The sequence below is a fragment of the Jaculus jaculus genome, chromosome 1 (assembly GCF_020740685.1).
Source record: "Jaculus jaculus isolate mJacJac1 chromosome 1, mJacJac1.mat.Y.cur, whole genome shotgun sequence".
Classification (NCBI taxonomy): Eukaryota; Metazoa; Chordata; class Mammalia; order Rodentia; family Dipodidae; genus Jaculus; species Jaculus jaculus.
In genome coordinates, this window is record NC_059102.1 from 32,832,291 (window position 1) to 32,858,156 (window position 25,866).

General features: G+C 48.1%; 1 protein-coding gene across 5 annotated transcripts; it reads right to left on the minus strand.

Moving 5' to 3' along the window:
* Positions 1-2,163: 2,163 nt before the first annotated feature.
* On the minus strand, positions 2,164-21,776 carry Pprc1 (PPARG related coactivator 1). 5 transcript variants are annotated; one of them, XM_045153054.1, is made up of 14 exons: positions 21,605-21,776; positions 14,388-14,576; positions 13,308-13,454; positions 13,101-13,193; positions 10,117-12,994; positions 9,246-9,299; positions 7,921-7,978; positions 7,121-7,188; positions 5,509-6,232; positions 3,474-3,620; positions 3,305-3,371; positions 3,068-3,189; positions 2,691-2,842; positions 2,164-2,418 (listed from the first exon to the last, which is right to left on the minus strand). In XM_045153054.1, exons 1-14 carry the CDS (start codon positions 21,755-21,757, stop codon positions 2,315-2,317), a joined length of 4,956 nt encoding a protein of 1,651 aa, XP_045008989.1. In that variant the 5' UTR covers positions 21,758-21,776; the 3' UTR covers positions 2,164-2,314. The 5 variants fall into 5 exon arrangements, with proteins under 5 accessions (XP_045008989.1, XP_045008995.1, XP_045008987.1 ...); XM_045153060.1 differs by having other exon boundaries at positions 3,305-3,365; positions 7,121-7,191; XM_045153052.1 differs by having other exon boundaries at positions 7,121-7,191.
* Positions 21,777-25,866: the final 4,090 nt, after the last annotated feature.

The window sequence follows — 25,866 nt, forward strand, 5'->3', positions numbered from 1 at the left end:
CCAGAGGCCTCCTATCCGGAAGGTGCGGCTCTGACGTCATGAGCCACGCCTCTCCCACCCCTCCCCGTGGCGGGAAAACTTTACGACTTTCCCGCGCGTTGCTGGAAACGTCTTTTCCTACAGTAGCAATTTACCGTGTCGCTGTTGAGAGTCAGATTCTAGAAAAACGAGTCGCCCGGCGGACCCCAGCCTCCTAAACCTCTCGAGATGTAGTCGGTGTTGTCCACCGCTCGCATTTTCACTGTCAATGGCTCCCCTACCACCCTTTACTTTCACTCTAACACCCAGACCTCCCACGTATATGGAGAGGATCCTTAAGTTATCCATCCTGTTGGCAATAAACATCATTGATTTCCAAAAGACGGCACACGGCTTTAATTCCAGCACTTGGAAGGCAGAGGTAGAAGAGGATCACCGTGAGTTCGAGGCCACCCTGAGACTCCTTAGTGAATTCCAGGTCAGTCTGGGCCAGAGTGAGACCCTACCTCGAAAAACAAAAAAAATTTTGAAAACCTTTATTTGCAACAAGTGTGAGCTTCTTCCAGGTCTGTTATTGAAATGTCGCCCCCCTTAAGTAAAATCTCCAACTCATAATTTTTTTTTTTCCCCAAGGCAGGGTCTTTTCTCTGTCTAGCCCAAGCTGACCTGCAATTTACTCTGTACTCTCAGGGTGGCCTCAAAGTCCCAGTGATCCTCCTACCTCTGCCTCTACCATTGCACTCTATGAATGTGTGCCTTGCATTCGCAGCACTCAAGAGGCAGAGCCGTGGGAGGACCACTGAGTTCCAGGTCAGCCTAAGCTAGAGTGAGACCCTACTTCGAAAAACTGGGGAAAAGGGGGGCGGGGAGCTGGAGAGACGGCTTAGCAGTTAAAGCGCTTGCCTGCAAAGCCAAAGGACCCAAGTTCGATTCCCCACCCAGGAGCCTCGTAAGCCAGATGCACAAAGGGGCGCATGCATCTGGATTTTGGGGTTTTTTTTTTTGTTTTATTTTGTTTTGTTTTGTTTTGTTTTGTTTTGTTTTGTTTTTCGAGGTAAGGTCTCACTCTAGCCCAGGCTGACCTGGAATTCACTATGGAGTCTCAGGGTGGTCTCGAACTCACGGCAATCCTCCTACCTCTGCCTCCCGAGTGCTGGGATTAAAGGAATGCGCCACCACGCCCAGCTGCATCTGGATTTTGTTTGCTGTGGCTAGAGGCCTGGCATGCCCATTCTCTCTCCCCCTGCCTATTTCTGTATTTCTCAAAAAAAATTATAAAAACTCAAAAAATAAAAATAAAAATGGACTGGAGAGATGGCTTAGCGGTTAAAAAGTGTTTGCCTGCAAAGTCAAAAGACCTGCATTCAATTCCCCAGGACCCGTGTAAACCAGATGCATCAGGTGGGGCATGCATCTGGAGTTTGTTTGCAGTGGCTGGAGGCTCTGGCCTGCCTATTCTATGTGCCTTTCTCTTTCTCTTAAATAAATAAACAAGAGCTGGGCTTGGTGGCACATGCTTTTAACCTCGGCACTCAGGAGGCAGAGGTAATAGGACTGCCATGAGTTCAAGGCCACAATGAGACTACACAATGAGAGTGAACTCCAGGTCAGTCTGGGCTAGAGAGACCCTACCTTGAAAAACAAAAAAGGTGCTTGCTTGCAAAACCTAATAGCCTGGGTACGATTCCCCTGTACCCACGTAAAACCAGATGCATAAAGTGTCTCATGCACCAGCACTTGGAGTTCGTTTGCAGTGGCTAGAGGCTCTGGTGTGCCCATTCTCTCTCTCAAATAAATGTGAATAAAACTAAAATTTAAAAATATGAAAGAAGCCAGGCGTGATGGGGCACACCTTTAATCCCAGCACTTGGGAGGCAGAGGTAGGAGGATTGCTGAGAGTTCAAGGCCACCCTGAAACTACAGAGTGAATTTCAGGTCAGCCTGGGCTGTGGTGAGACCCTACGTCGGGGGGGAGGGGGGGGGGAGGAAGAGGGGATATATACATGAAAAAAAAATTATATATGAAGGAAGCACAATAAACACAGGAGTGCACTCTAGTTAATGTTTATTAGTCCACACAGTGATTCAGGTGTTCCCCTTAGCCCCAACCATCTTACACAGGAATCCAAGTGAACCTGTTCCAACATTTGTTATTTAAAAAAAAAAAAGATGCCACTTAAAAAACCAGATTTAACACATTTTTATTTAACTTTTTTCCATTTCTTTATAAAAATCATCTCCACACTAGCAGCTCTCCCCCCTGGGGCAGGGGGAGGGGGTTATGGAGGTTGAGCACCTCCAAAGAAAATGGCTGGGTTGGGGGAAGTGCCCAAGGTTACCTACGGAGGTTCTTCTGGGCCTGTTTCAACAACGTGTCAAAGTCAAGAGAATCGAATTTGCTCTTTACTGGAGCAGGATCAAAGTCTTCCCGGTTGGAATCTACATAGGTAAAGGGACAAACAACAGAATCTTTTTATGACACTTCCCAAGCACAGGGTTCACAAATGGCCAACCATTTCCCATCCAAATAGTGATAGAGCACCACTTTTAGTCTAAGAGATACAGGAGACCCTGGTTTCTCCTCTCGTCCCACCACTGAGGTTCTTTGTACGTCAGGTGATAAGTCGGACTAGCCTTACTCTCCAAGAGTCAGGAACCCTTCTGAGGAGAGGATGAAGTATGTCAAAGCCCTACATTCCCCCTAGACTCACCAAGATCAGAATAACTCCTCTTGCAGAACTGCCTGCGGCCCCCAAAGCAGAGATCAAAGGGTTGCTCATCTGCCTGCCTCAACTTGTGGCCACTCTCAATGGCTGCAAATGCCTCCTCAGCATAGCGGTAAGTGACGAATCCATAGTTGTCACTGTTGAAGAGTATGAGCCATTTGGGCAAATGACAGGGAGAAAACACAGTGCACCCCAGGGTATAGAGTTAGCTCTTCTCATTCCTCCATAGCCAACCCTCTGTAGAAATGAAGGTATCCAACACTTCCCAGCACACAAGAGCAAGGAGGAAAGATAAAGAAGTATCAAGATAGATGAACGGAACAGAAAGCACACCCTAACCCTAACCCAAGACCCAAGCTTACCCTTGTACACGGAAATGGATGGTACACTCCTCAATCTCTCCAAAAACAGAGAACCTCTGCTTCAGCTCTGACCGAGTCATGTGACTAGGTATCTTCCCAATAAAGACCACTCTCCTCTCTTCCTGTGTTGTATTGTAAGGAAAAGTGACACTCTATGAGCCAGAGCTACAGCTATAGAGGACTCTGAGTTCATGGTTGGGGCAAGTGCCTCCTCCCAGGACCTGCTCCTGTACTCACTATTGCACGCTCCTTCTGCAGCACTCTCTGCCTTTGGTAGTGGTCATGTGAGCGATAAGAGCTGTACCTGACAAAAAGGAGTCATCAGCCCCCAGACACAAGACAATTCAAGACTCAGAAGTCTTAAGCCTACATCCCAGACACAATGCCTTCTAAAATATATGCTTACCGCCGTCTCCTGTCACTTCTCCGGCGAGGGGACGGGGATCTGGAACGGCTTCGGGAAGTGGATGAGGAGGATGAAGAAGATGAGGAGGAAGATGATGAAGAGGAGGAAGAACATCTTCTAGAACGTCCAGAGGAACTACAACTAGACCTAGAATTAAAGAGAATGCTAGGAATGGTACAGATACAGCCCACTTACCTCACCCAGGCCCAGCCCACAAAAGTTAAAGAACAGAGTATTTCTTCACAGATAAACAAATGGAGGCCCTTCATGGAATTTTAGATACATTAGGAATATTTAGTAACTTTATACCACATTTTTAAATGTTTCCTGTTTTCTTGAGATAAAGTTTAGCTAAATAGCAGGCTGGCCTTGAACTTATGATCCTCCTATCTTCTGCCTATGGAGTGATACAATTACAGGAGGTATGTGCCACCACACCCAGAATCCATCTTTTTTTTTTTTTTTTTTTTGGTGGTACCAGGGATTGAATTTAGGGCTTTACAAATTCTAGGCAATGCTCTCAACTGGGTTACATTTACAGCATGTTTTCAATTGTGCCATTTAAAATGGAAGAAACAATCAGAAATAGAAAGAAAAATAAATGGAGGTTCAAATAGAAGATAGGGCTATAGTTCTAACCCTTCCCATCAGTGGGGCTTGAGCTAGGAACCAATGTCTCTAAATTACAACTATTTTCCCCCATGTAACTATGGCAAAAAGAAGGCAACTGTGCTAGAATTATAATTAGCAGTCATTTCTGGAAATTAGACATAATTTTCCTTTTTGTAAATTGATTGTTCAAGGTAGGGATTTGCACTAGCCCAGGCTGACCTGGAATTCACTATGTAATCTCAGGGTGGCCTGGAACTCACAGTGATCCTAGATCCTATCTCTGCCTCCTGAGTGCTGGGATTAAAGGTATGCACCACCATGCCCAGCTTCTTTGTTTGTTTTTGGTTTATCAAGGTATAGTCTCACTCTAGCCCACGTTGACCTGAAATTCACTATGTAGTCTCAGAATGGCCTCGAACTCATGGCGATCCTCCTACCTCTGCCTCCCAAGTGCGGGACTAAAGGTGTGCGCCACCATGCCTGGCTTCTTTTTTTTTTTTTTTCCCTCAATATGTTTTTGTTTATTTATTTTCAAGGAGAGTGGAAACAAAATATGAATGAGAATGAGTGGGCTAGGGCCTCCAGCCACTGCAAGCAAACTCCAGATGCATGCACCACTTTGTGTGTCTGGCATTACATGGATACTGGGGAACTGAACCCCGGTCATCAGGTATTGCAGGCAAGCACTTCAATAGCTGAGCCATCTCTCTAGCCCGCCTTTTTTTTTTTTTTTTTTTAGGTAGGGTTTCACTCTAGCCCACAATGACCTGGAACTCATTCTGTAGTTAACAGGCTGGCCTCAAACTCATGGTGATCCTCTTACCTCTGCCTCCCAGGTGTTGGAATTAAAGGCCTGCATGATGCAGATTAAACCTAGAGCTTCATGCATGCTAGGTAAGCACTCTACTAACTGGGCTACAACCCCAGTCCTCCCCTCCAAGAATTCCTAATGAAGTGGTAAAACTTAGGTCCGAGGGAAAAAACACACTGCTAGAAAACCGAAGACGCCAAAAGGGACACCCAAGGAACTGTCCCAAACACCTTCTGTAATAGATAACTAATGGAGAAACTGTTTCTCATTTGCAATTCACCCACTAACCTATACACCACTTAAAAAAAAAATGCTTATGAGGACTGATAACCATGTGTGAAGTGAGCATCACAACCAACATCAAACTCTGACAGACTCCTCAAGGCACATCCCAAGGAAGGAGACCACCTCAGGAATATCCCAAACTTCAACAGGGGAAGAACAGTCAGTCCCACAGCTCGCCTCTTTCAACAATCCAAAGGGAAGACAGAAAAGCCAAAGACAGAAATAAGGCCTTAGGGACTTCAAAACACCCAAGTCAACCCAAAGTTTTCAAAGTAAACCAGCGAAGAGAGTTCATGAACTTCCTAAATGGAGAGAATCTAAGCTCACCTTCGCCACCTCTTGTGGGGAGGGGAGAGGGACCTGGACCTGGACCGGGATGAGGAAGACGCCGATGAGGATGAAGAGGAAGATGCTTCGCTGGTCCGGATGGACCCAGAGCTGACTGATCGACTGCTGCGGCCACGGCGGCCCTGCCAGCCCCGGCTTGTGGGGCTGACTGACCTGCAGGCTTTTCGATAGCAGCGCACTGACCGCTGCTTGGCTGAGGGCTCAGGGGGAGTCCTAGTGTTCGTGTCATTCCGGCAGGGTGAGGCCTCAGGAGACAGCAAGGCAGATGGGGCAAGACAAGGCGTTGAAGGATCGGCCTGATCACTGCTAGTCCTGTGATCAAGTGGCTCCTGGGAGGCAGTTGTGCATGGGAGTAGGGGAGCAGCTGGGCCCAAGGACAAGACAGGTTTGATGGTGATATCCTGATGGCGTTTGACGTTCCATCGGGAGCCCAGTTCAGGAATGACTAGGGCAGGCATCTTTTTGGGGGGCGTCCTGCTTCGGACACAGTAGTCATGGTCTCCAGAGCCCACATGAACTGGACTAGGGCCATGGACCCTTTCTCGGAGGCAGGCTGTGGCTGGATGTTTGGCCTCTGTAACTCCTTCAGGCTTCAGGGTTCCCTCCTGGGCGGTGGACTTGGGAGATCTGGCTTTGGCCAGCAGGGAGACAGCAGCCAGGGGCTTCCATAACTGGTGGGGAGGGGTAGCTGGAGGGGTGAGCCCTGTGTGGGGGGGAGGGAGGATGGAGATAGCAGGGTGAGATCCAATTCTACACTTCCAGATACTCTATGTTTAAGGATGGAGAACCCACTTCTCCCTGGTCAAAAGCTTCTCTCACTGTTCCAACTATAATAAAAACTCAGCTAGGTAGGGGTTCTCATCCACTCAAACTATCTAAGGCTACCTAGTAATGAGGTTCTACCTATCTCTCCACCTTTAAACTCCCCCACCCACCCACCACTACCTGACTTCTGGGTGGCATCCAGCCTAGATTCATGCAATAAACTTGTCTAGTTCCTTTCCAGCTTCATACACCTATCATCTACATTCCTGCTGGACAGACCATCCAAAACTTCAATCTGATAAAGCTTTTTTTAACTGACTCAGAATAAAGTCCAAAACAGCTTAGCTGGGCATTCAAAGTTCCCATAACCAGACCTCATGTTTACAACTCCAGCTTCTGTCCTGCCCACCACCCTTCCAGCCAAAGCAAGCCACTCACAACACTACAAAATACTGGTCCTGGTTTTTCCAGGTCACTTAAACTGTTCCATTTGCATAGGACAAGGATGCCCTTGTCACTTAAATCTGCAATCTGACTAATACCAGCAATTTCCTCAAGCCTCAGCTTAAGAGATAACATTGTATATAAACCTTCCTTTATTGCCCCTCCAGATATTTAACTAGTAACCATAGGCTTCTTATACGTCACCTCTGATCATCAATGTGCTCATTTGTTCACATACCCTGCCTGCACTCCAAACTCCGAATACCACAAGCATGAAGACCAGGGATCTGTATCCTGGATGCCTACACAAAATTGATGCTCAGCAGGTACTTAACTGCACATTTGTTCCACAAATAGCCAGAGTTTTCCAACCTGAACCCACCTGCCACGTTGGCCAGTTCTGGGGCTTGTAACCGGTCTAGGGGTCTCTTCTCCTGGGGAGTGTCAATGCTGCTGGCAGGGGGAAAAGGGAAAGCCTGGTTCATTGCCTCCTCAGTATCTTGTATATCTGCTTCCCTCACAAAACAGGAAGTGTGTGCAGAGAATGAGGTGCCCATTTTCCTCCAGCATATAAGTGATGAACTTTAGGCTGCGTCTTACCAACTACCCCATTTCATGCTGGCTAAAATATTCCCACCTCCTTTAAATCATGAACTTTGCCTACCCAGCTCAAACCAACCTGAAACTAATGTGGAAGGGAGCACAACTGCCAGATCAGGATGGTGTATCAGGAATGTTAAAAATGAAAAAAGGATGGTACTCATTGTTTAAAGACTAGGGAATAAAGAGGCCCAAGTACCTGTGTCATCCAAGGAGTCAGGGAACCTCTAGCCATTAATAATTTCCTGTGTTGTTAACCCATCACCAGCACTGAACGAGTTTAATATTTACTAAGGGAAGCAGAGAACTCCCTGAAAATAGGATTTGCTAAAACAATAAAAGGCACCTTCAGGGCATTTGAAATCCCTAACTGCAACCAACTAGAGGGCAGTACATACCCTCCCCTTTCATCATCCAAGACAGTGCCTAGTGGTGACAGGCAGAACAGGGGATGGGAAATGGCAGAAGACCCTAGAGCTGACGAACATCACTGCAACAGAGGCATCCAGCTAAAGGTCCTGGAGTGCCGGCCGGCTGCTGACCAACAGCTGTAGGGTAACTCGCTCACATCTCCATACTTACCCTGAGTTTCCTACAGCCACATTATCAGCAGGAGCCGGGAGAGGACACTCCTTTTTGGCTGCAAAGAAACCATACTAGTTAAAAGCCCAACCAGATGTTTCAGACTGAGGTGGCCTAGAAGGGCTTTGCTATGAGACCTAAAGGAGGAAGAAGTCCACTATGCCTACATATTCCCTGCTGGGTTCTCTTCAGAGATCCAGTCTACTCCAGCAAGTGTCTAGTTACTATGTTTAAATTCTGTCTCTTCTGCTCAGAAACACCCACACACTCCACTAAATCTGAGACAAGAGTCCAAGTTGATAAGCCTAGTATTCCAAGATTCAACATGACCTGCCTAAACTTACTTCCCAGCCTGGAGTTTTCTTTTGTTAACTTTCCTGGTACTGGGGATTGTACCAAGTCCATGTACAGGTGTAGCACATGCTCTTTCACTGAAGCCCAGTCCACAGCCTTCTCTAGTCTCACACACATTTGTATTCTGCCTCCTACTATAGATAGCTGGTACCAACTCAGCAATCATCTGCGCAAATTCTTCTCCCTCACTAGAACACAAGCTTCCTCTCCATAGGACATAGTAGCACCTACAGTCACGTCTTCCCTTGAAAGACAAGCTACTCACGGCCTTCCAAATACACCATATAGGAAGCATCCTCCTCTCTGCCTTTCTGTACCACATCCAGCCTATGAAATACTACCAGTCTCTCTTAAGGATCAGCTGAAATATTACTTCCATCTATAAAAATGTCCCCCAAGCAACCCCAACTTGTCTGCATTCACTCTCTTTGTCTATTCTTTACTTTTTTTTTTTCAAGGTAGGGTTTCACTCCAGCCAGGGTGACCTGGATCTCAACAGAATGCCAAGACGGCCTTGAACTCATGACGATCTTCCCATCTTTGCCTCCTAAGTACTGAGATTAAAGATGTGTACCACCACACCCTGCAGAGAGAATGGCCAGCCAGGGCCTCCAGCCACTGCAAACAAACTCCAGACACACGTGCCATTGTGCATCTGGCCTCACATGGGTACTAGGGAACAAAACTCAGGCCGTTAGGCTTTACAGGCAGGCAAGTGCCTTAACCACTGAGCCACCTCTCCAGCCCTTAACTTTTTTTTTTTTTAAATCTTTGTCTATTCTATTCAGCACTTGACATGCTCTGTCACTGTTGTTTCTGGCTTAGATTACTCAAGGGTGAATCTTGTCTCTCCATGCTAATTAAGAGGCTGCTCTAGCAGCTAGAATTGTCCTCCACCCTCTATCCCAATTAAACCAACTGTAAGACTGAACCTAAAGAAAGCACAAACAAAACTACCTAGGTCCTCTCACCTTCTGATTTCTCAAACTGCTCCAACAGACTTGACAGGTCTGAAGCTTCAATTCCTGTGGAGCCATACAACAACGGATTAAAACCCAGCCCCAATGGAGTTCACAGACCCCAGGAAGTCCCCCAATCATCTCCCTTCTTTTTCTTTTTTCTTTTTTTTTTTTTTTTTTTTAGGGTCTCACTCTAGCCCAGGCTGACCTGGAACTCATTCTGTGGTCCCACACTGGCCTTGAGCTCACAGATCCTCCTACACCAATGCCTCCCATGTGCTGGGACTGAAGGTGTGCACCACCATGCCTGGCTTGCCATTTTACTTTATTTATTGATTGATTGACTGACTGATTTATGAGAGAAAGAGAGAATAGGTGCTCCAGAGTCCCCAGCCACTTTAAATTAATTCCAGACACATGTGCCAGCTTGTTAATGTAGCTTACGTAGGTCCTGGGGAAGGAAATCGAACCTAGGTCTTTCGGCTTTGCAGGCAAGTGCCTTAACTGCTAAGCCATCCCTCCAGACCCCCTCCATTTCGTTATATGCCTCCTTCCCACCACAGTAAATAAACCAAGGCAGCCAGTCACACAAAACAAGGATATAAATAAAACCAGAACACACTAGGCATGGTGGTGCATGACTTTAATCCCAGTACTTGGGAGGCAGAGGTAGGAGGATCACCATGAGTTCGGGGCCACTCCAAGTGAATTCCAGGTCAGCCTACCTTGGTGGGGAAAACAAACAAACACAAAGTACCAACTCTCAGGAACACTTCAAGAAAATCCAACAAAGTTGGGGGGTTCCTTATTCTACTCTGAGGAACATTCCCAATCAACTACTGCACCCTTCTCATTCTAGCTATACGATGTGCTACTTACTCACCAATCTCACTGATAAACGCCTGTACCACAGCCTCAGGACCCTGAGTACGTGGGGTAGGCAGGAAGGAGAGCTTCCTTAGACGGGCTGGATGGACAGCAGGCAGCTTCGGGATAGTATTCTGCCTTGGTGCAGGAACAGTTTTGATGGCTGGAGAGGGGGCTTTCTCCTTAGGCCTACTCTCCGGGGCCTCAGGCTTCAGCCTCTCTGATGTAGCTTCTTCAGCCACATTCTCAACAGGCGGGCACACTGGGGCATTAACATTGGGGTTTGGCACCACAGAGGACACCTTTTGTTTCAGACGGGGAGATGCAGGCACTGGCTTTACTTCCAGTTTGGTGGGCTCTATGTGTGTAGTTTTGTGGCTGGCAGGTTCAAGACTAAGAGGAGGAGTCACTGGCACAGCTGGTACATTTTCAGGAGAGCCAGCTGGAATGCTACTAGGCTCCACCTTGGGTGAGGAAGCAGCCCTCCCAACAGAGGCTGGAGACAAAGGAGGCGGGGATACAGCAGACCAGAATGGAGGGTGTTGTAACCCTGGGCCCCATCCCATGGGTCCATAGGCACAGCTGGAGCTGTATGGTGAGACTGGTGCAGAAGGGGGTACCCAAGGCACATTGCAAGTGGAGGGCACAGCATAGGTGCCAGGAGTACCAGACACCAGGGGCACCGTTGGTGGTGGAGGCAGGCAAGGATACCCAGGAGATACAGGAGGATAACAAGGCCAGGGTGGCATAGAGGCATAGTGAGCATAGGGCTCAGGTGGCACTGGTCTCATAGCCACTGGAAGACCACAAGCCTGCGAGGGAGGTGGAGGCAGACTGGGAACTCCATGCCCACTTGGAGGAAAGGGCATCATGGGGGGCATGCCTAGCCCACTTGGAGGGAAAGGCAAAGGAGCAGGTACTGCAGGAGGAATTGGGCCAGCAGGAGACATGGACTGTATAGTAGAAGGGAGAGGTCTGGCTGGCAGTGGCATCTCATGGGATGGCACATGCTCGGAGGGAGTTAAAGCTGTAGGTTTGCTTGCAGATAGCTCAGGAGTAGAAGCAGGGCTGGGACCAACAGACACAAAGCAAGTCTCTGGGACAGCTTCAGGGCTTCTCTGCGGAGCTGTCTTCTTGGTTGAGGTTGGTGGGATGACAAGACAAGGGATATCTGCCAGGCCTGTGGGGGTCTCTGGAAGGCTGGGCCACTTGCCAGCTGGAGGCTGGGAATGTCTCTGTTCTGCTTCTGTTTGTCGTTGCTGCCTCCGTCGCCGGTACTCAGATAGGCTGAGAGGCCGAGGTCTGGCTTCCTGGGTGGTAGCACTGGGACCACTTTGCACCTTCAAATGACCTACAACCTCCTTGACTTCAGGGACGATGGCCTTAGGGGGATCTGAGAACTCTGGGGAAGTTGGACTCCCCTGAGCTGATGCTGCACGTCTAGGGTCAGTTGGTCTGGACTTAACCGGCACAGGTTCAATTTGAGCCAGGCTGTTAGGAACAGGGTCAACTGGGATAGCATCAACTGGAGATAAGTTACCTGGGGTGGAAACAACCACCGCAGATTCAACTGCTGTCAAGTCAGGCAGGGCTGGGCCAGTCAGCACTGGGTCAGCTGGGAGAGGGCCAGCAAGCTCTGCACTGGCTGAAGCCTGGTCAACAGGTACAGGATGAACTACTGCAGGGTCAACTGCAGTGGATTCAACTACAGCGGAGTCATCTGCAGTGGAATCAGCTTCAGCACAGTCAACTGGCATTGAGTCAGCTTGGGCAGAGTCAACCAATGAGAGAACAGGATTGGCATGACTAGCATCTGTCAGTTTGGGGTAAAGTTCTAGAGGACCTTCTCTAGCAGGACTACCTTGTCCTGCACTTCTCTCCAAGTTGCCAGAGTCAGGCTTCTCCAAAGCAGCTGCCCAGGCCCGAACCCAGGCCCGCGGCTTCCCTCTGCTCAGGGGAGGCCCAGCCTCTCTCTGAAGTTCTTCCTGAGGCTGATTCTGTAACTTGCCTGTCTGAGAAGTCATCTCTGTAGTGACTGTAGACTGCCCTCGAGAAGATGACCTCAGCCTCCTGACATAGCCTTCTGCACAGGCCACTGGCTGCTCCTTGCTCTTCTTCCTCCTGCCCTTTCTGGGAACCCTCTGGGAGCCCAGTACGGCATTAGCAGATGGGTTCTGAGAACCCATGGGTGCCACTGGCTCCATGACCTCCTTGGGCTCCAATGAGCAAGGTGAGTTCAGTGACAATTCCTCTTGCTCAGGGCAGGAGGCCAGCTTGGGCACATCATCCTCTGTCCCTGACTCCAATGTGGGCATGAGCATCTGCAAGGCAGAGCTGGCTTCTAGCGAGTCATCCAGGAATGCGGACTGAGGTCCAGCAGGAATCTGCCGCACCACAACGGGGATCTCCAGGTCGTCTCCAGCTGCAGCTGCCTGCCCCACAATCTCCAGCACCACACAACCCTCAGGCAGCGTCACATCATCTGCCTGCTCCTGAAGCTCATCCTCCAGGGACGCCAGGTGAGTGAGGCTGGGCAGGCAGTATGGATGCATGGCCCGTACCAGCTCACTCAGGGAGGAGATGCTCTCATCCCCAGGTGCTGGCACTGCCCCCTCTGCTGCTGCTGACTTATCTTCTTCCTCAGGGCAGGCCAAGTGCATGGGGAAGTCTGAGCTGGCACTCACAGAGTGGTCAGGCTCTCCAGCAAGCACCTGACCACTGAAGCTGGCCACCTCCTCCTCCTCTTCTCCATCACTGCGCTGTTGGGGAGGAGGGGACTGGCCCCAACGTGGTCTTGATCTTGGAGGTCTCCAGCTGGGCAGCTTGGGGGAAGAAGTCTCCAAGAAGGAAGGTGGAGAAAAGTCCCAAGAGGGATCTGCAAGAGACACCTCAACCTGCAGAAAGAAAACATTCAGGAAGCATATTCTAGAAAGTACTCTCCAGATCTGTCCCCACAGGCCCCCCACCTGTAAGTTCCCAGGTCAGGTCTACCCCACTCACTCTACTACTGCCTGTACTGGGTCCCAATGAGTCAATTGGGGTGATGAGGTCACGTTCAGGGGGTGTCCGAGAAAGACTGAGTAGCTTGTGCAGCTAAAAGGAAAAGACCCAAAACCAATTTGTGTTTCAGAGGTACATGAACAGGCCCACAGATATGGGATAGCTTTTTACCAGCCACGCATCCCCTCCTCCAGGTTCCATACTCACAGAGGAGCTCTCCCGAGGTGACACAAGCAGCTCTGAGTCAGGAATACTATCAAATGGAGACAGGTTCTCTGAATCTGCATTGTCCAAGATCTCCGTCAGAGCCGTGAGCAGCGACATCTCATTCTGGTCCTCCAGAGATAACCTGCTCTACTCCAGAAAGACAAACCAAGGGTGCTTCACCAAGAACTCTAGTAATTGACTGGGACACTAGAAAGGACTGGACCCAAGAAAAATCAATCTTCCAGGTTAGGTATGGCTCAGTTTGCTAGCAAGAGATCTGGGTACTTTAAGGCATGATTTCCAATCTCATTTATCACCTAACTCTACTGCAAAGAGACCTGCTAGACTTGAGGTAGAGATAGGAGGATCACTGTGAATTCAAAAACCAAAAAAACAAAAGGGGGCTGGAGAGATGGCTTGGCAGTTACGGCATTTGCCTGCAAAGCCCAAGGACCTTGGTTTGACTACCCAGTACCCACGTAAGCATGCGTCTGGAATTTGTTTGCAGTGGCTACAGGCCCTGGTATGCCCATTCTCTCTGTCTCTTTCTATCTTACTCCCTCAAATAAATAATTAATTAATTTAAAAATGGCTCTAGGACTGGAGGGATGGCTTAGTGGTTAAGGCATTTGCCTGCAAAGCCAAAGGACCCAAGTTCTATTCCCCAGGACCCATGTTAGCCAGATGCAAAAGGGGTGCATGTGTCTGGAGTTTGTTTGCAGTGGCTGTAAGCTCTGGCATGCCCAGTCTGTCTGTGTGTGTGTGTGTGTGTCTGTCTGTCTCTCTCTCTCTCTCTCTCCTTCTCTGTCAAATATAAATAAAATATTTTTTTAAAAACAGCTCTAAACATGCAGGTAAAGGGCCCAGAAAGAGGGTAGAGCCATCCTTACACGAGCCTTACACGAGCCTGCAGCATACCCTCACCCAGAGACCCAAGAAAATCTTTAAGCACTCAGGCTGGATATCCAGTAGTCAAACTTAGGGAAAGCCAAGCCATGCTTAAACAACTCCAAGGATGTGAAGGAAAACATCCCATGCAAAGGTCCAGCCTAAGGAGCTCCAAATTCTACCCCAACTCACCTCTCCAAGGCTCCCAAAATCCTCAATGAGGGAGATGAGGGAAGCATCCATGTAGCTCTGCATGGTCCCCAGTAGTGTCTCATCCTGCAGTATTAGTTCCTCCATCCCTAAGTCTTTGTCCCTCAGGGATGAGCCCAGCCGAGACAGACTGACAAAGCTGGAGTCATCCACCTCCTCATGCAGCAGCACCTGAGGCAGAAAACGACTGTCAGGAGGGCATGAGCCCTCTGGTGGCAGCTAACAAATAAACTCCTTAAACCAGGCAGGAATTCAGCCCTCCACCAATGGATCCAATCAACTGCAATCTCATCATCAAACCTCTGAGCTAGCTCCACAGAGAAATAGAAACCATAACCAAAAACAACAGCCAGGATGGTAGTGTTCTGGGCAGAAGTTTGGACTCTATTCACAATCAGCTGGAGCCACAAGACACTATCAAACTGATGAGCAGGGACTGGAGAGATGGCTTAGTGGTTAGTGTTTGCCTACAAAGCCAAGGACCCAGGTTAGATTCCCCAGGACCCACATAAGCCAGATGCACAAGATGGTGCATGTATCTGGAGTTCATTTGCAGTGACTGGAAGCCCTGATGTGCCCATTCTTTCTCTCTCAAATAAATAAAAAATAATAATAAAATAAAACTATTTAAACTGGTGAGTAAAAACATCAAAAGGCATCTGGTGGCACACGCCTTTAATCCCAGCACCCTGGAGGCAGAGGTAGGAGGATTACTGTGAGTTCAAGGACACCCTAGGACTACAGAGTGAAATCCAGGTGTGAAACCCTACCTCATGGGAAAAAAAAAAAATCACAAGATACTATAGTGGTACACACCTGCAACCTAAGCACTAGAGAATCTAAGGCAGAGAAATTACATATGAGTGCAAGGCCAACCTGAACCACATGGAAACTGTCTCAAAGAAAAAAATATTCCAAAGTCATTTGCCAGTAGTTGAGAGGGGCATTATCAAAGAAGAGATGAGGCAAAAGACAATTTGGAAAACTACCTAAAGACCCATCTCAAATCCCATTTGAGGCTGGGCATGGTGGCACACAGCTTTAATCCCAATACTAAGAAGGCAGAGGTAAAAGGATCAGAGGGATTTCCAGGTCAGCTTGGGATTACAGTGAGACCCTACCAAAATAAATAAATAAACAAACAAACCCACTTGACCCTCTTTTCCAAGCTCAATCCTACTTTCTTCAAGCACACTCTTCAGTACTGGGATTAAAGGTATGTGCCATCACACCCTCTTCAGGCTATCCCCTAGCCCATGTGTATCACACACTTTTCTGAATTGTTCAATTTCCTAATAATCACATCCTATCCAGATAAGACAATCATGTAACATCCTTGGATCTAAAACTGCATTCCCAACTCCTCTGGAACAAAGAATCCTTTGGATGTTACTAGTTTATAATCTTCTGGACACCTGAGAAAAGTTTGAATATACTTTGCTTCAAAATTACCTGTCATAGCTGGGTGTGATGGTGCACACCTTTCATCCCAGCACTTGGGAGGCAGAGGCAGGAGGATTGCCATGAGTTTGAGGCCACCCTGAGACTACATTGTGATTTTCAGGTAGGCCTGAGCTAGAGTGAGACCCCGCCTCAGAAAAAGAAAAATCAAAACGATCAAAATTACCTGTCATGTCTTACATACATGTGCAACAAATATTCATATTATTTTCAGTTTTTTTTTTTTGGTTCTAGAGACTGAAATAAGAACCTTTATATACCCTATGATACACCATACCACTGAGCTACATAGATCCCCAGCCCTAACAGTGTGCCACCCAACTTGTCAATGGTAGTCACAAGGGAAATAGCTTCACCACCTCTACCAGATGACAGCCAAAGGAGAGCTTGATTTTATTTAGAGGCTCCACCTCACACTCTGAGAGCTAGCCACATCTTCAGCCTTGTCATGAGGCAGGGCCCGCCCAAACCTGTCAAGACTGTGAGATGGGCAAGACATGGGCACAGACAAAAGTGAGACTAGTGAGGCCAGAGCCTGAGCTATGCTTCTCCACTACTGGAAGCACGGACTGGAAACAGGACCAAAGAGACAAGCTAGACCCCTCAGGAGCAAACGCAAACAGAACCTGCCTTTCTCCAATCAAAAAAGCAACAGGAGCAGGGCGCGGTGGCACACCTTTAATCCCAGCACTTGGGAGGCAGAGGTAGGAAGACTGCCGTGAGTTCAAGCCACCCTGAGACTTCACAGTGAATTTCAGGTTGGCCTGGGCTAGGGTGAGACCCTACCTCGAAAAACCAAAAAAAAAAAAAAAGCAACAGGAGGGCTGGGGAAATGGCTTAACAGTTAAGGAGTGTGCTTGTGAAGCCTAAGGACCCCAGTTCGATTCCCCAGCCACATGCACAAGGGGGCACATGCATCTGGAGCAAGTTTGCAAGTGGCTGGAGGCCCTGGTGAGTCCATTCTTTCTCTCTGCTTCTTCCCCTCTCGGTCTCTCAAACTAAAAATAAATAAATAAATAAAATAAAATTTAAAAAGCAACAGGTAGCCAACGTGGTGGTGCACACCTTTAATCCCAGCACTTATGAGGCAGAGGCAAGAGACTACAGAGTGAATTCCAGGTCAGCCTGGGCTACAATGAGACCCTCCCTCGAAACAACAACAAAAAAGCAACAGGTATGACTTCTGATTTCACTCCCCATCTGACCTTGCTACCAAGTCTTTAAAAGTTGAAGGTGCAGGGCCTAGGGAGAAAAAAAAAAAAGCTGGCTAGGGACACTTTAGGAGTCCAGGCCCAGAGCTGAAGCAAAAAAGGCAGCAGGTTTTAGGGACTAACCCCTCCCAGGTCTTCACAATCCTGTAATTACCATCAGAAGCTGAATAGCACCTGGCTCAGCAAAAGTCACAGGTGAGCAAGAAACCTGGATCTCACCTGCCCAGCCTCTTCCCTACCAGGGTCCTAGTCCCTAAGGCCAGAATCTTAGGACAATGCCCAGCTCTACAAACCAGTCACCTCCACACCCTTCAGGCAGGTTCTAGAGTCCCAGACAGAAGCATCTCCCTTTAGGAAAGGATGATTTCACCTGTCCTTTACAAACACCAAACAGGAAAGTTCCCAGAGGGCCAAGATCATCCAAGATCATCCGCTAAGCCATAGCAGTTAAGACACTGGTCTGTGAAGCCTAAAGATCCAGATTTGATTACCCAGTACTCACATAAGCCAGATGCACTAGGTGGCAAATGCACCAGTTCATTTGCAGTGCTAGAGGCCCTGGCATGTCCATTCTCTCTCTAACTGCCTCTTTCTCAAATAAATAAATGAAAGATTTTTTTAAAAGCTAAGCTAAGCTAAGCTGGGAGTGGTGGTGTCCGCCTTAATTCCAGCACTTGGGAGGCAGAGGTAGGTGGATCACTGTGAGTTTGAGGCCAGCCTGAGACTTCATAGTGAATTCCAGGTATGCCTGGGCTAGAGCGAGACCCTACCTTGAAAAATTAAAATTTAAAAAAAAAAAAGAGCTAAGCTAGCCACCCAACACCTCTAACTCAACAACCCCCCAAATGGTTTTCCCATATCAATTCAGTCTACTTGAATTCAAAAGCAAGCAGGGCTGGTGAGATGGCTCAGCAGTTAAGGCACTTGCCTACAAAGCCGAAGGACACAGGTTCGATTCCTTAGTACCCATGTAAAGCCAGATGCACAAGTTGGTACACACATCTGGAGTTTGTTTGCAAGGGCTGGAGGCCCTGGTGTGCCCATTCTCTCTCTCTGCCTCCTATTCTCTCACACTCTCTTTCAAATAAATAAATAAACAAACTAAAAAATTTTAAGAGAAACAACCAGAAAATTATCTTTTGTCCTTTTCTGGGTATGTGTGTGCTAATGTGTGAGCTCTCTGCGAAAGCCAGAGGAAGACACTGAGGGTTCTGCTCTAGCACCCTTCTATTTCCATGAGACAGAGTCTCTTAATACTTTTCAGACGTCCAAACATCTTCCTGTCTCTGCCTCACTCCTCAGTGCTGGCTTACCAATGTGCATGGTCACATTGGCTTTTTCACATAGGTCCTCCTCATATGTACACAACAAGCATTCAACCACTGAGCCATCTCCCCCAGGCCCCACTTTTTGGTTTTCTGAGACAGGGTCTCATATAGTACAGACTGGCCTTGAGTTCAATAGGTAGTCAAGGTTGGTCCTTACCTTTCTCCCTCCACCTTCTAAGTATCTGGATTACAGGTATGTACCATACTTGCCCAGTCCAGGCTTTTTGTGTATGTATGTGTATATATGTGGGAACATGTGTGCAGGTGCATATGGAAGCTAGAGATTGACCTGGAATTCACTATGTAGTCTCAGACTTCTTTAAAATGCATGAATAATCACTTTCAGGACACATAAATCCTTTGGTTTTGCAAGGTAGGGCCTCACTCTAGCCCAGGCTAACCTGGAATTCATTCTGCATTCTAGGCCGGTCTCGAACTCACGGTGACCCTCCTACCTCTGCCTCCCAAGTGCTGGAATTAAAGGCATGCACCACTATGCCCGACTAACACATAAATTCTTTCAGGAATGGAAAGATGGCTCAGCAGTTAAGGCATTTGCCTGTAAGTCCTAAGGACCTGTGTTCACTTCCCCAGTACCTGTGTAAAGCCAGATAGAGAGCACTGCATCTGAAGCTCTTAGCACTAGGTTTAAACTCCTTATATGGCAAACAGGGGTCCTAGCCTTCCCCACCAGACCCTTCTTCTACAGCTTATCCTCACCATCCACACACCTCTGCCTGTCTCAATTTTGCCAATTAGTCTTGTTCTTGCCCTTTCAACAGTATTCCCTCTACCAAAAGTTTTTCATATGTTGTCTTGGGGTCTCAGCCTAGTATGTCCCTTCCCAGGTACTACATAAGTTTACAATTGCTGATATCATCCAAAGTATCCTGCACTTTCCTTTTGTCCCACTCAAGATTTATTGTCTATCTTTTGGGGGATGGGATGGGTTTCCAGGTAGGGTCTTGCTCTGGCTCAGGCTGACCTAGAATTCACTCTAGTCTCAGGCTGGCCTTGAACTCTCAGAGAACCTCCTACCTCTGGGATTAAGGGTGTGCGCCATCATGTCTGGCCTATCATGTATCTTGAAGAAAGTATAAGATCTTCCTCCAGAACAGGGATCCTGATGTTTGTGTTATTTACCAGTGGACTTGTACCTACACATGAGTTCTCGATAACTGCCTGGATCGCTGACTGACTAGTTCATATATATCCATCCATCCATCCATATCCATCTTTTGTGCAGACACGGATTCTCTCCAAAGACCCTGTCCCTTCCTAAATGACCATCTAGCTTGTATTACAACTGGATCTTGAGCCCCTACTGCCTCTCCCCCAGAGTGAGTACCACCACCACAAAAGATGTGTGCCCTGTGGGACTGGAGGGATGGCTTAGTGGTTAAAGCGTTTGCCTGCAAAGCCAAAGGACCCAGGATCGATTCCCCAGGACCCACGTTAGCCAGATGCACAAGAGGATGCATATGTCTGGAGTTCACTTGCTGTGACTGGAGGCCCTGGCATGCCCATTCTCTCCCTCCCAGCCCCCTCTCGCTCTGTCAAATAAATAAATAAATATAAAGTACTTAAAAAAAAAAAAGATGTGGCCTGTGGAAAGCTGGGAGCGAAGAAATAAAGTTGATCCCAAATTCATGCCCAAGAAGCCCTTCTTCCTGGGCAAGAATCTACTCTTACCAGGGAACTCCCATGGGGGGGGGGGAGGGTAGGAGAAAAGCTATCAAAGACTCAGCTTAATTAATTAAGTTTAAGAGAGATAACAGTTCAAACATATTCCTACCCACTGCCAAGCTGGGTGGGAACTTTCAGATGTCTTCCACTAAAGTATAAGACAGGGCTGGAGTGATGGATGATCAGTTAAAGACTTTTGCTTGCAAAGTCTGACGGCCTGGGTTCGATTCTCCAGTACCCGCATAAAGCCAGGTACACAAAAGATGCATTTATCTGGAGTTCGTTTGCAGTGGCAGGAGTGTGCATTCTCTCTTTGCAAATAAGTATAAAAAAAAATAAAAGCATAGGACAAAAATAAATATGTAGAACTGAAGGACACGAAAAAAAAAACTGTCCCAAAGAAGTACCCCTGATTTGATAAATGTTCAACAGCTCCCAAACCATCTCCAACTTTCCCCATCCCCATACAGACCTTAGTTTCTGTGTATGAGTTCACAGAAACAGATCTTAGCTGCCTCCTCTACATCCTAGAGGCAAAAAACAAAAAAAAGTGAGAGAGGATTCCCTCTCCCTTACTTTAACTGGTCTCAGGTGTATGTTGACACTCCCCTTGCCCCTTGAGTCACAAATGAGGGAGGACTGCAGGCAACTAAAACGCCAGTGACTCACAACACACCCCGAGCCGGTCAGACGGAAGCCTTCCACGAATGCACTCCTCCACAGAGCTTTAGCCTCGGTCCTCTAACCCTCCCCATCAGCATCTTGCCATCTAGAAGGGAACTGACTTCGAGAACACCTGGAAAGTCCACCACCCGCTGTCAAAAGGCTGCTGCAGACTCCGGCGAGAGTCAAAAACTCCACGGCTCAGGGGCAAAGTTGACTCTCGCAGCCCCTACCTTCCTTCCAGGCTCAGAGGCCCCCCCACCCACCCACCCCAGCTCAAGCCAGAGATGGCGGGAGCCGCCGCGACACACCCAGTTCCCAGCAGTGCAGCTCCAGCGCGGATCCTAGATGCCCGACGGCCTGGGACGGGAGCCACGTGGACATCCCTTCCCCGCCCCCACGTGGACCCGCGCCCCGCTAGCCGGACCCACGTGGGCACCCGGGCTGCTCAGGGGGGAGGGGGAGGCAGACAAGTTCTCCCGGGAAAATCGCTTCCCCGCACCCCACGTGCTCCGAAAAAGGAACTGCGGCTCCAGGCTGCGGGAGCCCACTCGGGCATCCTTAGAAGAGAAGTCCCAGCCTCCGACTCCAATCGCGAATCCCTGACGCCCCCAAGCAAGGGCCACGTTCCCGACGCCCGACTCCAGTCCGCCCCGACAGATGCAGCATCTGCCCGCCTTCCGCACCCCACCCCACCCCCCAGAAACCCGGTCTAAGTGCGCTCGGCCCGCGCACACGCTCGCGGCACCGGCTCCCCGGCGCTTCCTCCCTTTCCCGTGGCGTCCACGTGTCACCACCCGGCACACGCCGCTCTGCTGCCAGCAAGCGGGGCCGTCCGCCAGCTCCTCACCTGCTCCCCGCCGCTCACGGCGCCTACGGTTCCATACGGCGCCTGGCTCCGACTCGCCCAACCGCCACCTCGGACTCCTCCGCCGGGGTCAGGACCGGGGCCCCCAGACGGGAGCGGCGCGACTCGGTCTTTCCGTCCCCGGCGCGCCGCCATCTTGGCCCCTGAACACCCAAGCGCTGCTCGGATCGCCGGCGCCGCCTCGCCCAGACGATTGTAGGAATGGAACTACAAGTCCCGAAAGACACTGCAAGACTACGACTCCCAGAAGGCCACGCGGCGAAGCGCTCCTGCTCGCGAGGGCTCCTGGGAGTGGTAGTTTCTGGACGAAAACTGGGTAGTATGAGTTCTAAGCATACTATGGGGTCACGCACGGAGAACGGGTTGTAGAGCACGCAACAATAAAGAAGAGAGTAAGCATTTGCGTATAACTTTATTTTCATTAATGTGTCCAGATTTTGGGATGCCTTTTGATGTTCTTACCTGTTGTACGATTCTTCACCTTAGTTCGAGTGGAGCACTGTTTTGAAACAGCACCCCCTAATGGGAAGTCGCAGACTAGGCTCGTACCCTCACTTAATCGCACACTGCGGCACTACTGCAAGTTTACTCTTAAAACACCGCATTCTTCGCTCTTTACCGCCCCCCCAACCTACATTGTTTCTTGATTTTTTTTTTTTTCCTTTTTTCTTTTGGTGGTAGTGGTATTTTTGTTTGCTTGTTTGATTGGTTGGTTTTTCGAGGTAGGGTCTCACTCTAGCCCAGGCTGACCTGGAATTCACTATATAGTCTCAGGGTGGCCTAGAGCTCAGCCTCCCAAGTGCTGGAATTAAAGATGCGCACCACCATGCCAGGCATTTTATTTTTTCTTTCTTCCCTCATAGGGACTCAGTCTAGCCCAGGCTGACCTGGAACTCACTCACTCTGTAGTCACAGGCTGGCTCCAAACTCACAGTGACCTTCTTCCCTCTGCCTACGGAGTGTTGGTATTAAAGGCATGCTCCACCAGACCCACATTCAAGGTTTTTAATTAATTTATTTATTTATTTAAGAGGGAGAATGGGTGTGCTGGGCCTCCAGCCTCTACAAATGAACTCCAGACACATGAGCACTAGCAACTGACTTATGTGGGTACTGGGGAATTGAACCTGGGTCCTTAGGCTTCGCAGGTAAGTGCCTTAACTGCTAAGCCATCTCTCCAGCCCCCCCCCCTTTTTTTTTGTTATTTTGTTTTTCGAGGTAGGGTCTGGGCTGTAATCCAGGTTGACTTGTAACTCACTATGTAGTCTCAGGATGGCCTCAAACTCATGGCAGTCCTCCTACCTCTGCCTCCTGAGTGCTAGGATTAAAGACATGTGCCACCATGCCCAGCCCTTAAGGTTCTTATGTAGCCCTATCTGGCCTCTAAATTAATTTGTAGGCAAGAAACCCCTATTCCTTTTGGCTTCACCTTGGAAATGCTGGGATGATAGGCATGGTCCACCACACTGGCTTTTCAGGAGGATCATCCACAAAAAGTTGAAGCCAGCCTAGTCAACATAGACAGTTCCAGGCCAGCTAGTAGTACGTCTGAGACCCTGTCTCAAAAAAAAAAAAAGAGGGGGGGAGTGGGCAAGATTGGTGGCCCATGCCTTTAATTCCAGCACTCTACTCAGGAGGCAGAAGTAAGAGGATTACTGTGAGTCCCAGGCCACCCTAACACTACATAGTGAATTCCAGGTCAGCCTGGGCTAGAATGAGACCCTTCCTGAAAAACACACACAAAAAGATTATTTCCAATAAATTTGGAGCCAGGTGTGGTGGCACATGCCTTTAATCCCAGCATTCCAGAAGCAAATACAGGAGGATCACTGTGAGTTCAAGGCCACCCTGAGACTACATAGTGAATTCCAGGTCAGGCTGGACTAGAATGAAACCCTACTTCCACAAACAAAATTTATAAAAAAGAAAAGAAGGGCTGAAAGGATGGCTTAGCGGTTAAGGCACTTGTTTGCAAAGCCAAAGGATGCAGGTTCGATTCCCCAGAACCTACGTAAGCCAGATGCACAAGGTGGTACATGCATCTGGAGTTCATTTGCAGGGGCTGGAGGCCCTGGTGTGCCAACTCTCTCTCTCCCTTTCTCTCACTCGCTCTGCCTCTCTCTGTCAAATAAATAAATATATTAAAGAAAAGAAAAAAACAGTAAGAAAGAAAGAGAAGGAAGGAAGGAAAAAAAAAAATCTCTGTGTCACTTGAACAGGGGTTTAGGGGACTGGAGAGGTGACTTAGTGGCTAAGGTGCTTGTCTGCAAAGCCAAAACACCTAGATTTGATTCCCAAGTAACCACATAAAGCCAGATGCACAAGGTGGCACAAATGTCTGGAATGTGTTTGCACTGGTGGAAGGCCCTAGTGCGCCCATTCTCTCTCTATCTGCCTCTTTCTCTCAAATAAATAAAATATTTTTTTTAAGTAAATAGGGATTTGGTTGCTACTAATCCCTGTGCAAACATACTTCTAAAGGCCATGAAAGGAAAACTTAAACTTCACCAAATACTTCCAGCTCTTGTTTAACCCCATGTTCACCAAGGATTTGATTGATTATACTGACTTTTGTTTTGTTGTTTTTTGAGGTAGGGTCTTGCTCTAGCCCAGGCTGACCTGGAACTCACTATGTAGTCTCAGGGTGGCCTCGAACTCATGTCGATCCTCCTACCTCTGCCACCCAAATGCTGGGATTAAAGGCGTGTGCTACCACACTCGGCCCCTTCTTTTTTCAATTGTTTTTTACAACTTCCATAATTATAAGACAATAAACCACGATAACTCCCTCCCCTCCCCCACTTTCCCCTTCACAAACCTTTTTTTAAATTTTTATTTTATTTATGCGTGTGGTTGGGTGTGTTTGAGTGTGAGTGAGGGCACATGCACATGTACAGGTCAGGGGACAACTCTCAGGTGGGTCCCTACCTGGCCACCTCATGGGAGGCAGCATTTCCCACTGGGGACTCCAGCTTTACTGTTCTTGGCTGAGCTCCAGCTGCTGGGAAATTCTGTCTCCACCTCACATCTCCGTCAGAGGCAGCATGCTATGGTTATAGAAGCCCACACCAGCTTCCTGTCTCACCTGTAGCTCAGGCTGATTTAGAACTTGTAATCTTCCATGCTCAGTTCTGGGATTACAGGTGTATGTGTTAGCACACCTGGTTTTTCATTATTTTGTTTTATCTATTTTATTTTTTTCATGCTGGGAACTGAAGCTTGTATCCTAGTGCTTGCTAAGCAGGCACACTATACCACTTCAGCAGAAAGTTCTAGGCATCTTCAACCAGGTAGTAAACTTGAGGCTAGACTAAGCTATATGAGAACCTGTTTCAAAAAGAAAAGAAAAAAATGAGTGTTGTGTATTCATTCATTCATCTAAATCAATAATCTCTGCACCCTACAAGAGGACAATGTTGTCAGTCATGAAGTTAAAGACATTTTCTCCGATGTAATTCCCACATTCCAGAAGTTCAAATTTGAGGCCAGCCTGATCTACATAGGGAGTTCCAGACCAGCCTGGGTTACATAAGTGAGGTTATCACACAAACACTCCTTCCTCCCCAAAAAGTTAAAAGACTTTTCACATAGGCTCCACCTACTTTCTACAAAATCCCAAATCTATCTGCCAGGCCTTCTCTACAATTTCCAGAACTGCTCCAAAGACAGTCTCCTCCCCTTCGCATGTCTGATCTATGCTAGAAGAAAGAAGTGGAGTAATTGAATCAAGTGCCTGCTAGCTCTGTGACCTTGGGGAACCTAAAAACAAACAAAAAAAGGAATATACATAATTACACCATTATTATTCACATCAAACTTTCTCTTTTTTTTTGAGGCAAGCCCAACAGACTGGCCTTTTTTTTTTTTTTTTTTTTTTTACTTTTATTTATTTACCTTTTTTTTTTTTTAGAGAAAATGAGAGTCAGAGAGAGAATTGGTACACCTGGGCCTCAGCCACTAAGTTGAACTCCAGACATTTGTGCCACCTAGTGGGTACGTGCAACCTAGTGCTTGCCTTACCTTTGTGGTCTGGCTAAGGTGGAATCTTTTTTGGGGATAGGTAGGGTCTCACTCTAGCCCAGGATGATCTGGAATTTACGATGTAGTCTCAGGGTGGTCTCAAACTCATGGCAATCCTCCTGCCTTTGCCTCTAAAGTGTTGGGATTAAAGACGTGTGCCACCATGCCCAGCTAACATGGGATCTTGAGTTGAACATGGATCCTTACGCTTTGCAGGCAAGCAC